We start from the raw sequence: 13955 nt of genomic DNA, 5'->3' as shown, positions 1-13955 counted from the left end.
CTATTTTTTCTCACCTGGTGAACCAACTTTCACTTTCTCTTCGATCTCATTCTTCCCTCCAGGTCTTCATGACAGCTGCATCACCATCTCAGATCATCCCCCATCCAAAACCTTGTTCTTTCTATACCCATTAAATCACCCCCACCCCAATTTTTTTCTCTCTATCTATCAAATCCATATTCTACATTCTTCACTCACCCTTACCCGCATCCCTTGTTGTCCATCTCCATTTATTTTGTCCCTCGGCCCACCTGGTGGTATTTCCCCCTTCCCTTTTTGCTGTTCTTTTTGTTATGTTGTACCCTGATCGTTCTGTGTTCTAGCTCTTCTACAAGACTTGATTCTGCATACAAAAACAAGAAAGAGCAATCAGAGATTGCAAACCCTCACCAGCATGTATTTTCAGTGGTTTTAAGGCTTTTTTGTTAAAACAAATATGGCGGCCGAACCACGTGACCGATGATGTCATCATTATTTGTTTTCTAAACTAATTTATTCCTAGATTATGCTCAAATTTTTTTATCTTGATCGGATGAAGTTTTGTACTTGTCGAATTATGACGTCATAATGGAGGCACCTATGACATCATCATTAACATTTTATTCCCCATGGAGAGTTCTTTACAATGAGCCATGTCTCAATTTTTTATATTCAGCGCTTTCGTAGATATAGAGGTGCAAAGTTTTTCGGTTTTTCCAAGATGGCGTCCGAACCACGTGACGGATGACATCATAATTATCATTAAAAAATTCTACAGGTGGAGTTGCACCTATGGTGAAAATTTTCTGTCAATCGGACCAACGGTTGCAGAGAAAATCATATTTATTCTATGCGGACAAATAAACAAACAGACAAAAACAGACAAACGGACTCAAATGCAATACCCTCTCCTCAGGCGAGGGTAAAAACAATATATTGTGCTTGATTTATCATTGAGTATGATAGATTGCAGCCGTTTTTCCTGGTTTCTCTTCTGTAATTTTAAAACTCTGTTTAACCTAAAAAAAAAACTTTAAAAAAAACCACCTTTAGAGGCCATTTTTCCCCGCAAGCAGGGGTTGGCCTTTTTCGGGGACCGTGGTTGTTGTTGTTTTTTGGGTCCCCTTTTTGAAGCAATGTTTTACAGCCGGATGCCCTTCCTGCCGCCCACCCTTTTTGTCGCCTTTTTACGACAAACAGGGAATTACCAGCAGTGAACTGGTACTCAATTTGCCGACCTCGGAAGGATGACAGGCTGAGTCAACCCCCCTGGCGTTAATTCAGCGATCAGACCGGGATTCGAACCCAGGATCCTAGGATCCTAAGCTGGCACCCTAGCCGCTAGACCAACACCAGGCTCCTAGACACTGACAATTCCTCATGCTGTGTGTTTTAATGATATTTAAGTGTCCATCTGATTTATCTGTGTTACAGGCAGATGGTGCATGCACAAAGGTATCACAATTACCTTTGAGGTATGTAACCCAATTTTAAAGTGTTGGAATGGTGATTCAAAGGAAGGGAGTTGTATCAGAAATGTGACATCCCTCGAATCGAAGTTAAGCTGGGGCTCTGTCAGGTAGTATTAGTTGGTGGATGTTAAGGATCCTACGGTGTCTTTTGACTAAGAGTAGGCGTACAATCCTAATGCTGATCAAATTCTCAGAAATTATTTCATTCACCTACATGGAACACTGCATCAACTGCACAGCCACACTTTTTAGCAATGATCAAAACAGCAGCCACATACAGCAAACAAGGAAAGAACAAGACTTTTTTTTTGCTTCATCTGTGAGAGCGAGGAGTGTCATCCAAATCTATAACTTGTACCATGGATTCACAGCTATGTTAATCAGCTTCTCAATAATCCACCATTCTCTTCATGCCTGCATTCTTGACAATTGTGAAGGTAACTTCAACTTACCCAGCATTTCTCAAAGTTGTTGAGTTGACAGTACAGGCAGAGTGTTATTTTTAAAATTCTTTCAGGTCTTTTTTGTGTCTTGGTCTTGTGCTTATGGAGAAGTTTGCTCACCTATTGTATCACATATAGGACAAGGAAATGAGGAAACATCAGTGCTGTATACTTTACACCAAGTACAAGTAAATTAGCTGATAATGAACAAATTTACACAGCATATGGGATTTGTAGCATGAGCTGTGTGCTCAGATTGGGATATCAATGGGCGAATGCAAACAGCACCTTCATCCTTATACTATTGTCATTACAATGCTGAAAAAAACATGATACAGGTATTTTGTACCTTTGGACAGTCTTCTTCAGAAAATAGAAAATTTCCATCGTTGCAGTAAATATTCAAATTCAAAGCCATTAACTTCAAACTGGACTTCTGAGAGTCCTCTGTCTTATTCAACATTGACCATACAAACCGTCTGGTCACCTTTCAATCATCTGTTCTTTTGTAGCAATGATGTTCTTTTGTAGCATCTTCCAACATCGAAAAAATGTATAGCTGGAACTTATTTTCCTGGAATCATTGGAAAACCTAATGGTGTGTCTTTTATTTACAGGGCTCTAGGCTGGAGCCTAGAGGGCTCAAGGCTTCGCCGACCAGCACCATTGCGTCTCATGAGTGGCCTGGGGGTGCCAGCGGGCATCCCCACCCAGTGCCGGGCTCCGGTGGCGCTTCCAGTGATGACGAAGACTGTGTCGATGGAAGTGATAAGCCCCTGGATGATGCCGAGGGTGTATGGAGTGCAGACATTGAGCAGAGCTTCCAGGAGGCTCTCGCCATATACCCGCCCTGCGGCCGTCGCAAGATCATTCTTTCTGATGAAGGAAAGATGTATGGTAAGTGACCTCACCGCATACTCCAGACATGACAAAAGGTGAAAAAAACCCAAAAAAACGCAATGAGGCAGGTCCTGTGTTTACATCTCTGCAAAAACAGCCCGCTCCATGGTGGAGCATTCAGTGTACAGTGCGTGTGTGGGGTTCAAGATGAGAATTTGAGAAAGAGCAAACGCAGTTATGTTTTTTTGTGGGTGGTTAATAATACCAAAGGAATTACGCACTGTAATAATTGCGTGATCCTGAAAATGTAATCAATAAAAATCTAAATGATTTCGGAAAAATATACTGGTTTAACCATCTAAATTATGAAAAAATACAATTCGAATTCTACCAAGCTTATCTGCACAAGATTTCGACCAGTGCATTCCCGATATAATTTAGAAACTTCCTCTGTCTTCATAACATTGCTGGTATCTACTTGATTAATATGCTGATGAGTTCGGTAGCTTCACCACTATGTAGTCTTTCATTTTGTTCCTCACATAAAATCTTTCTGAATTTTACTCATTCATTGTTGTCCGATTTACTTTTGTGCCATCCACAAAATGCAGGTATTGTGTGTTTCGACCATTCAAATGTCCTATGGAATGACCTTGGCCTTAAAGTGTATCTTGAAGTCAAAATGATTTGAGATGCAAGGTTTCAGCAGATTCATGCAGTCTCTCTGTCGACTGCCATAAATTTGGAATGATGTAATCCATATTGGTATTACAAATGCAACATAATAAGGCACCACTTTTGGTGAAAAGACTGTTGACGTATGACATGCATTTCTTTCATTGTATATACTAGAAAGTTGCCCGTGCTTGCACGTGATTCTAAACAGGGTAGGGTTTGGGGAGGGAAAAATGCAAATGGCATCTTCTGTCATCGAGCTGGCAACCTGGGAGCAACAATTCACATTTATTGTCACATCTGATGCAATTTAAATGCTCCAATGGTGGTGAGGTGCTCCATTTGAAACAGTTTGTTCTATAATGTTCTCTATGTTATATGTAGCTTTTTGATGCCCATGATGATGCTGCTTTTTGGTGCTTATAAAAAAATATAACCACCTTTAGAGGCCATTTTTCCCCGCAAGGCGGGGGTTGGCCTTTTTCGGGGACCGTGGTTGTTGTTGTTTTTCGGTCCCCTTTTTGAAGCAATGTTTTACGGCCGGATGCCCTTCCTGACGCCAACCCTTTTTGCCGCCTTTAACGACAAGCAGGGAATTACCAGTGAACTGGTACTCAATTTGCTCGACCTCGGAAGGATGACAGGCTGAGTCAACCCCCCTGGCGTTAATTCAGCGATCGACCGGGATTCGAACCCAGGATCCTAGGATCCTAAGCCGGCACCCTAACCGCTAGCCCAACACCCGCCCATGGTCCACAATAAAATTTCTATTAGTGTCAAAGTTAGTACTAATAGAGAACTTTTACATAAATCACATGTGGGCCAAAAATACAGCAGCAGATGTACATCACTGAACTTTTATTTAAACTAGACGTGCCTACTCGTCGCTCCACAAACAGTTTCAATCGAGAGTTAACAAGTTGTACTTCGAAAACACATTGCATATCTATCTGTGAGCTTCAATATCAATGAGGATGTAAAATGAAATGAAACACACGAAAAAAGGATCTTTTGTTCCACGTAATTGTTGGTGTCATGGTGGATGTAGTTGTTGTTTGTGTGCTCTTTCTATGTACTATAATATTTTTTATTGCTTTGAAAATATTGCTAAACAGTGCCTTCAGAAAGTATTCACACCCCTTGACTTTTTCACATTTTGTTGTGTTACAGCCTGAATTGAAAAATAGTTAAATTGCGATATTTTGTCACTGATATACACATGATAAATACCCTATAATGTCAAAGTGTAATTTTTCTGACTTTTTTTTTTTTTTTACAAAGTAACTAAAAATGAAATATAGAAATATCTAATTTACATAAGTATTCAACCCCTGGAGTCAACACATCATAGAAGCGCCTTTGGCAGTGATTACAACTTTGAGTCTTCTTGGGTATGTCTGTATCAGCTTTGCACATCTGGATGTGGAGAGTTTCCTACATTCTTCCTGGAAGATTTGCTCAAGCTCTGTCAAGTTGAATGGGGAGCGTCAGTGAACAGCAATCTTCATTCTTCAAGTCTTTCAACAGTTTATAATTGGGATTCAGGGTATTGGCTAGGCCACTCAAGGAATTTCACATTCTTGTTCTGAAGCCATTCCAGTGTTGCTTTGGCTGTATACTTGGGGTCATTGTCCTGTTGGAATGTAAATCTTCACTGCAGTCTAAGGTCTTTTGCACTTTGAAGCTGGTTGTCCTCAAGGATTTGCCTGTATTTGTCTCCATTTATTGTTCCCTCTATCCTTTCAAGTCTCGCAGTCTCTGCTGCTGAATAGCATCCCCATAGCTGCCACCACCATGCTTCACGGTAGGGATGGTCTTAGATGGGTGATGAGTTGTGATCGGCTTCTGCGAGACGTAGCGCTTTGCATTCAGGCCAAATAGTTCAATTTTAGTCTCATCAGACCACAGAATCTTTTGTCTTATGCTCTCAGTCTTTCACGTGCTTTTTTGCAAACTCCAGGCGTGCTGTCATATGCATTTTTCTCAGGGGTGGCTTCCATCTGGCCACTCTCCCATAAAGCCTAGATTTGTGAACTGCTGCAGAGATTGTTGTCCTTCCGGCAGGTTCCCCCATCTCAGCCAAGGAACTCTGTAGTTTAGCAGAGTGGCATTGGGTTCTTGTTCACCTTCCTGTCCAAGGTCCTTCATGCCCAGTTGGTCAGTATGGTCAGACAGACAGCTTTAGGAGGAGTCTGGGTAGTTCCATATTCTTTCCATTTCCTAATGATGGAGCTCACTTTGCTCTTGGGAACTTTTAACATTCTAGAAATTGTTTCATACCCTTCCCCGTATCTTTGTCTCCTCACAATTATATCTTGAAGTTCTACGGACAGTTCCTTGGATTTCATGGTGGAGTTTCTGCTCTGACATGCACTATGAACTGTGGGACCTTATATAGAAAGGTGTGTTTCTTTTCTAAATCATGTCCAATCAATTGAATTGATCACAGGTAAACTCCATTCAAACTCCATGTTGTAGAGAAATCTCAAGGATGATCAAATTAAATTAGATACACCTGAGCCCAATTTGGAGTGTCATAGTAAAAGGATTAATAGTTATTGACTCGACATTTTCACCTTTTCATTTTTAAATATTTTGCAAAAATTTCTAAAAAAACAATTCCACTTTGACATCATGGGGTATTTTGTTTAGATAAGTGACAAAGAAAATCTCAATTTCATCCATTTTTAATTCAGGCTGTAACCAAAAATGTGAAAAATATCAAGGTGTGTGAATACTTTCTGAAGGCACTATATATGCTTTTGTGTGCTCCTTCCATGTTTGTCACGCTTTAAACATTAGAGGGTTCCTGCTGTCGTAACATTATAAATGTTACCTTTGAACCATTGCATTAAAGTCTCATTCCCGCTTCTTCTTGACTGGCTTTTATGATTAAACGGAGACAATTTTTTGTTCCAAGTAAATGGATTATTTTCATTCCAGCGATGCCATTTTTATTATTCTATGACAACAGGAACCCTTTAGAATGAAGCGTAACAGATACACACACAGACGCACACGTTTCTTTTCAGTAATATATTGCAAAGACTGGTGGATTGAACAAATCAACTTTGAAAATCAGATTTCAATCCGGGTTCTGAAATCCTTGAGCTCAGTGCTCAGATACCAAACAATTGACAACCTGTTGTTTCGCTAAAGGGATTTATTGAGTGTGAATATATAGAGTTTTTGTTTTGTTTCAATTATCATCATGTGCAAAATATTTAACATTATCTTCTCTCATTTTTTTTTTCATGCTTTGCACAAGAGCAACAGTTTTATGTTTAGTGGATCGTTGTGCTTTTACTCCACAGCTGCATCGGTGGCACTGCTTAACAAAGTGACCTTCCATGACACAGCTTCCATGACTTATTTTGGCTAGACAGTTGCCATAACCCCAGTTTTTCGCATAAACTGGATTGTTCTCTGCATGTCGTTCCTAACATCTGAAAGGCAACACATGTCATCAAGGTTGACGCAGTCCATGCTTGCCATTAGCTGTTTTGACCTTGATAACCTGTCTCACCCTCAAATGACTCACGTGATACCTTATGATTGGACCTACAGTGCATTCAGAAAGTATTCAGACCCCTTCACTTTTTTCACATTTTGTTATGTTGCAGCCTTATGCTGAAATCGTTGAAATTCATTTTTTCCCTCATCAATCTACACTCAATGCCCCATAATGACAAAGAGAAAACAGGATTTTAGAAAGTTTTGCAAATTTATTAAAAATAAAAAAATGAAATATCACATTGACAAGTATTCAGACCCTTTTGACATTCAGACCATTGACAAGTATTTGCTATGACACTTGAAATTTAGCTCATTGGCCTCCCATTTCTCTTGATCATGTTTGAGATGTTTCTACACCTTGATTGGAGTCCACCTGTGGTAAATTAAATTGATTTGACATGATTTGGAAAGGCACACACCTGTCTATATAAAGTCTCACAGCTGACAATGCATATCAGAGCAAAAACCAAGCCAGGAGGTTGAAGGAACTGCCTTCTGTTGTTGAAGGAATTGAAGGAATTGAACTGTTGAAGGAATTGAAGAGCTCAGAGATAGGATTGTGTCGAGGCACAGATCTGGCGACGCCTACAAAAAAAATTCTGCTGCATTGAAGGATCCCAAGAGCACAGTGGCCTCCATAATTCTTAAATGGAAGAAGTTTGGAACAACCAGGACTCTTCGGATAGCTGACCGCCAAGCCAAACTGAGCAATCGGGGGAGAAGGGCCTTGGTAAGAGAGATGACCAAGAACCCGATGGTCACTCTGACTGAGCTCCACAGATCCTGTGTGGAGATGGGAGAAACTTCCATAAGGACAACCATCACTGCAACACTCCACCGATCTGGGTTCTATGGCAGAGTGGCCAGACGGAAGCCTCTCCTCAGTGAAAGACACATGAAAGCCCGCTTGGAGTTTGCAAAAAAGCACCTAAAGGACTCTCAGACTGTGAGAAACAAGATTCTGTGGTCTGATGAAACCAATTCTGTGGTCTGATGACGGCTTGAACCTCGACCATACATGGCTCCTGTTTTGAAGGAGGAAGTAATTTCTTCCAACCAAGTATTATTCACCTCTTGATTATTTAACTCTGCTCAATGCAACCTCATACATCATAAGTTGCTGCACAAGCCTTGGGAATAACTAATGCTGGTAACACCACAACTTAAATTTATCTGGTAGTTTACTTCTCTCAATCTCTCTTCCATACTTTTTTTTTTTTTTAATGGCTTTGAGACATTTTGCCATACACTGAACCTCAAACCCCCACTGTTTGTGGAAAGAAACTTTATTCATATACATATGTATATATATATATATATATATATATATATATATATATATATATATATATATATATATATATATACAGTGAAACCTTGACTTACGAGTGCACCAACTTACGAGTTTTCCGAGATACGAGCCGTCGCTCGGGCGGTTTATTGCTTTGAGATGCGAGCCGAGATCTGAGTTACGAGCTTACGCCACCCGCCACCAGGTGGATTCCGGTCACGTGGTTATCTTGCCGTGCAAGCATCTCTGCCGTATATCGCTGCTGCTTTGTTTTCGCATTTTGGTTATTTTGGAAAATTTCTTAGTTTTAACCATGGGTCCTAAGAAATTGAGTGCCAAGGGCAGTACTGAGAAGAAGAAGAGGATGATGTGCTTGGATATAAAACACGCAATCGTCGAAAAACATGAGCGAAGTGTGCGTGTTGTCGACTTGGCGAGGCAGTACGATCGTAGCAGTACGATCGAAACATTTTGAAAGGGAGGAAGAAACAAACCTCGTTGGACAGGTTTTTATTGAAACGCCCTGCAAGTGAAAGCGAGGAAAGTGTGGCGAAAAAGGCAAAAGTTATCTCCTCCACCTCCGCCAGCATCTTCGTCTGATCTTCAAGGTAAATACACTTAATAAAACCAGTTTATTTCTTTACATTGTGGCGGACACGGAAGCTCACTGGCGTGGTGACATCATTCCGCGCACCAAGTGGGCGGGGGCCACGCCGAGGGGTAGGCGTGGCCTCAGGATATACACCGGGCGCGCAGCCCAGAGCGCGCCAGTGTTACAGTGAGCTCTTGAATAAAGACTCTTACAAATTACCGCGTTGTCCGTTTCCTCCTTGTTTACAAGCAGCGGTCGTAACGCCGCTTATTAGTTATTACGTACAGTATATACGAGGTCGTGCTTGTTTATACATTATTTGTTATTTATAAAGTACATTTTTCTTATTTAAAAACACGTAACAAAAAAAATTGGTGTGGTTTTTGGCGGGCTGGAACGGATTAATAGCATTTCAATGCATTTTAATGGGGAAATTTAATTTGAGAAACGAGCAAATTGAGTTACGAGCTCGGTCACAGAACGAATTAAACTCGTAAGTCAAGGTTTCACTGTATATATATATATATATATATATATATATATATATATATATATATATATATATATATATATATATATATATATATATATATATGTAGACGGAAGCCAAACAGTTCAATCTTGGTTTCATCAGACCACAGAATAATGTTTCTCACAGTCTGAGAGTCCTTTAGGTGCTTTTTTGCAAACTCCAAGCGGGCTTTCATGTGTCTTTCACTGAGGAGAGGCTTCCGTCTGGCCACTCTGCCATAAAGTGATGATTGTCCTTCTGGAGTGATTGATTGTTGCAGTGATGATTGTCCTTCTGGAAGTTTCTCCCATCTCCACACAGGATCTCTGGAGCTCAGCCAGAGTGACCATCTGGTTCTTAGTCACCTCTCTTACCAAGGCCCTTCTCCCCCGATTGCTCAGTTTGGCCGGGCGGCCAGCTCTAGGAAGAGTCCCGGTTGTTCCAAATTTCTTCCATTTCAGAATTATGGAGGCCACTGTGCTCTTGGAAACCTTCAATGCAGCAGAAATTTTTTTGTAGGCTTCCCCAGATCTGTGCCTCGATACAATCCTGTTTCTGTGCTCTGCAGGCAGTTCCTTCGACCTCATGGCTTGGTTTTTGCTCTGATATGCATTGTCAGCTGTGAGACCTTATATAGATAGGTGTGTGCCTTTCCAAATCATGTCAAATCAATTGAATTTACCACAGGTGGACTCCCATCAAGGTGAAGAAACATCTCAAAGATGATGAAGAGAAATTTGGAGCCACCTGACCTAAATTTCAAGTGTCATAGCAAAGGGTATTGGCAATGGTCTTTTTAATAAATTTGCAAAACTTTCTAAAATCCTGTTTTTTCGTTGTCATTATGGGGTATTGAGTGTAGATTGATGAGGGAAAAATGAATTTAAACGATTTCAGCATAAGGCTACAACATAACAAAATGTGAAAAAAGAGAAGGGGTCTGAATACTTTCTGAATGCACTGTATTTGCACACTCTTCTGAGTCACCACTCGTCTGACCTTGGCAGGCGAGGACATGGCAAAGCCATGTTTGTGGCAATGCGTTGACAGCTTCGTAGAGTGCATGGTACGCTGCGTGGCTCAACCTCAGGGGATATACTTAGCTGGCAGGTTTTGCAACGACGATTTGGGTTACTTGGTCAGCTGGTTGGCCTGTAGTAGAAACTTACCACCACTCGTCCCGGTGCAAAACAGTGAAGGCTTGTTGTGAACTATGGCAAATAAATACTTGCACAGCTTTGGTGATGAAAACTTACTACAACATGGTAGGATGGTCAAGTTTCGAAGTAACCTTACTGGAAGTCAACATTCACTTTTTATGACCTTCAAATATGGATGAGAAGGTGGTGGCTGGAATGCTGTAGGCATTCAAGGTTAAATAGCTACAGTTTATCTCATTGTTGTTGTGTACCATTTGTCATGGTTCCTCTTCCATTTTGATTATTTTGTCTTCTTTAAAAACTGGTAACAAACTATATATTTTTAAGTTGTGTGATGTAATGCAAGTTACCTTATCCACCTGTGACTAGAACATACCTTGTCCATTTTTGATGGGTTATGGGTTTGGGGAGCCAACAATCAAATATAAATGGAAAGTGACAGAACAGGATAGAAGTTATGGAAGAGCTAAATCGAGAGATCGAGAGAGGGACAAGAGAGACACAGAGACAGAGACAGAGTGTGTTTGTGTGTGTGTGTGCTCACTTTGTAAAAGTTTGATATTGAAAGTCCAATATGCACTTCTACAAACGTGATGAGGGAAGCCACATACAACAACGACCATGTGATGATCAGAAAAACCAGATGGCCTTATATAAGAATTCTTCACAACGTTTACCTTATCATGGTTAACATAAATTCTATCCAAACGAGCCATTGTCAAAAGATTTCTTGCGGCACAAACCCACGTGTACTGCCGGATGTTAGGGTTCTGTGCCCGCCACACATCCACAAGTTGAATTTTTTTTAATGAGCTGTGCCAAAGACCTTGCACTCGGTGGATGAGGCTCAGGAGTGTTTCTATCAAGTTGTGGGTTGAGGGTACAGTTGTAGTCTCCCCCCAGACAAACCAACATGGACAGGTCAATAGTGCTTAAAAAATCCGCTAACTTGTGAAGAAAAGCATTTCTTGCAGAGTTAGCACGAGGGCAGTATACATTAGTCGTGCAAATCCTTTGATTACCACTGACAAACTCCACAGATAGTAAATGGCCCTTGCAAATTTCCCTACATCTGATCTCCAACGGCTGGAGTCTAGGATGTAAGACTACTGCCACACCAGCCTTTTGGCATCAACGAAAGCACTGGAGAAAAAGTGACAACCTTTAAAGATTTTACGCCACTCAACCTCAGAAGACTGATTTGCATGCGTCTCTTGTAACATCAGCACATCAATTTTTTCATTCTGAAAAATTTGAAACACCTGGAGGCGACGCACACAACTGTGATCACCGTAGATGTTTAAGGATGCTACTTTCATCTCCATTCTGTTAACTATTCATGAAGTTCCTTACCCGCTCGAGTTACACATTTTCTTAGCCTCTGGAATTGAGGTTCTGACATGTTAACCTGATAGGGTTCACGAATCATGTTCTTTGCAGTCAAAATAAAATCATGCAGATTCGGAAAGTAGTCTTTGATTTTTACATTTCTTTTCCTGAACGTTTCATCAAGGAACTTAATAACATTTTCTTGAGAAACCATGGTGATGGTGTTGTCATCACCCGCCTCACTCTCTTGAGCACTTAAAGCACTAAAGAGTGGAGTAGAAGAGGTTTCATCAGAATCAAGTGCTTCATCTTGATCTGCATCTTTTCCTACTATTTGTTGAACACTTAGTTTTGGAAACAGCAATTCTACAGGGTCAAGGACCTCCGCGCTCTTTGCAGACCCTTCCAAATTTACCATATCCCCTGTGGCTATGAGTATATCCCCCACCTCATCATCCCTTTCATTTTTATCTGTCAGGGAAGGGTTAACGTTATCCTCACAGTCACAAGGACTTTCCCCTTTATCTATTTTTTCCTCACTAGCAGATCCAGCTGCTAACTCGTCTGAGTGAGTTTGGTTATCAGGACAAGGACTTACCACATCCTGAGATGATCGACTATTTTCCGGGTCATGCTCAATCTCGGCAAGTGGTGCAAGCGAATCTTCCTCATGAACACACACTTCCGGTACCATTTCCGTTACCGCCAAGGAGTTTCCAGTGTAGGCCTCACCCTGGAGGTCCTGCGAGCCTGACACGATCTTAATCTTATTTGGTTTTTCTTTGGAATCACAGGATTCATCACTTGAACGCTTCTGACCTTTTTTCCTGGTGTCCGCTACCGATACTTCCATGGTATCGTCCGCACTGTCGTGTACAGTGGACGAAATGGGAGAGGGTTCAACCTCTTTCATTCCCACCTTAGGTGGAGGGGCGGGGTTAGTCACCTCACGTTCTAAATCTATCACTTCCCCCCCGGTCGGGGTGGTCGGGTCTGGCGCTTCGCTTACCGCAGTAGGTGGGGTGGGTGGGTTAACCACTCGATCCACCTCCCCGTCGGTGTGTGGTGAAGAGGAGTCGCTCCTGACCAATCCTCCGCTTTCCTGCAGTGTAAACGCATTGTGGCAGGCACTCTTCACATGCCCGTAAGCCCCACACCCGAAACGCGTCATAGCCTCCGAGGAGGCACACATTTTGTATTCAAAGCTGTTGATTTTCACACTCAACCCGACATTGAGCGTTTTTACATTTGCAGGCAGTATCATGTACACCACTCTCTTAAAGGACATGACATGTTTGAATCGATCGCAAACATTTCGCATCTGCACCATCGAAATCCTCGATACCACCTTACCGAACTTGCTTAATTGTTCACGTAAATCTTCATTTCTAATAAATGGCGGGATATTACTGATGGCAATCTTTACCGTAGGGGCTTGTAAAGCGAACACAGAGAGGAACGTGTTCGGTTCAATGAACAAACCTTGTTCAACTACACTCGCTACCATGTGCTCCTCGGACAAAAATACGACGAATTTCTTATTCATACGAGAGGCAGCACGAATACTGTGTGCACCAACGATGTTTCCAATGGCGGAAAGCACATCGTTAATTTCCACCTCGTTGGGAGGAACACAAACTAGCCCATGTTTACGAGTTAGCGATTCGTAAATATCAATGCGGAAATGTTCACCCACCATTCTTACTCGACCAAAGACACGTTCGTAAATGAGAACCAAGGAAACCCAATGTTTGTCGAACACCAACAAACAGATCAGCTATAGCCTAAAGCCATTAAACACAGCCACAAAGTGGAGAAAAGACCTCCCCCCGGCGGCCATACCAGACCGCCGGCTTAGGAACCTCTCAACACCGGACTGTGTGCTCTCCCTCTCTCTCTCTCAAAGACAAAGGTACAGAAAGGGTGAAAACAAAATGCCAAAGCACACAGGATGGAAAAGGAGAGGCAGTGGTAGGGCAGGAGAGGAGAAAAACACACAAAGGACTCACCACAACACAGAGCAGTTGCTCACAGCCGCCATAACGCCACACCCAAATCGCAACAGCCGGCAGGGGGCGACACAGAGAGAGAGAGAGAAAGAAAGAAAGAGAAAAGACAGAGAAACTACCAGAAAGGCCCAGACCATA

The 13955-nt window shown here is 41.7% G+C and overlaps 1 protein-coding gene across 1 annotated transcript in view; it reads left to right on the top strand.

Moving 5' to 3' along the window:
* Positions 1-13955, top strand: part of LOC137427679 (transcriptional enhancer factor TEF-1) — a gene marked incomplete in the record, with an annotated part of 364907 nt that overhangs the window by 31793 nt on the left and 319159 nt on the right. The window contains 1 exon segment of the mRNA XM_078784851.1: positions 2512-2791. Coding sequence (XP_078640977.1) covers positions 2512-2791 — 280 coding nt within the window.

Source organism: Myxine glutinosa, chromosome 1 (genome assembly GCF_964187855.1).
Source record: "Myxine glutinosa chromosome 1, kmMyxGlut1.1, whole genome shotgun sequence".
Classification (NCBI taxonomy): domain Eukaryota; kingdom Metazoa; phylum Chordata; class Myxini; order Myxiniformes; family Myxinidae; genus Myxine; species Myxine glutinosa.
This window is presented reverse-complemented; position numbering and strand designations above follow the sequence as displayed.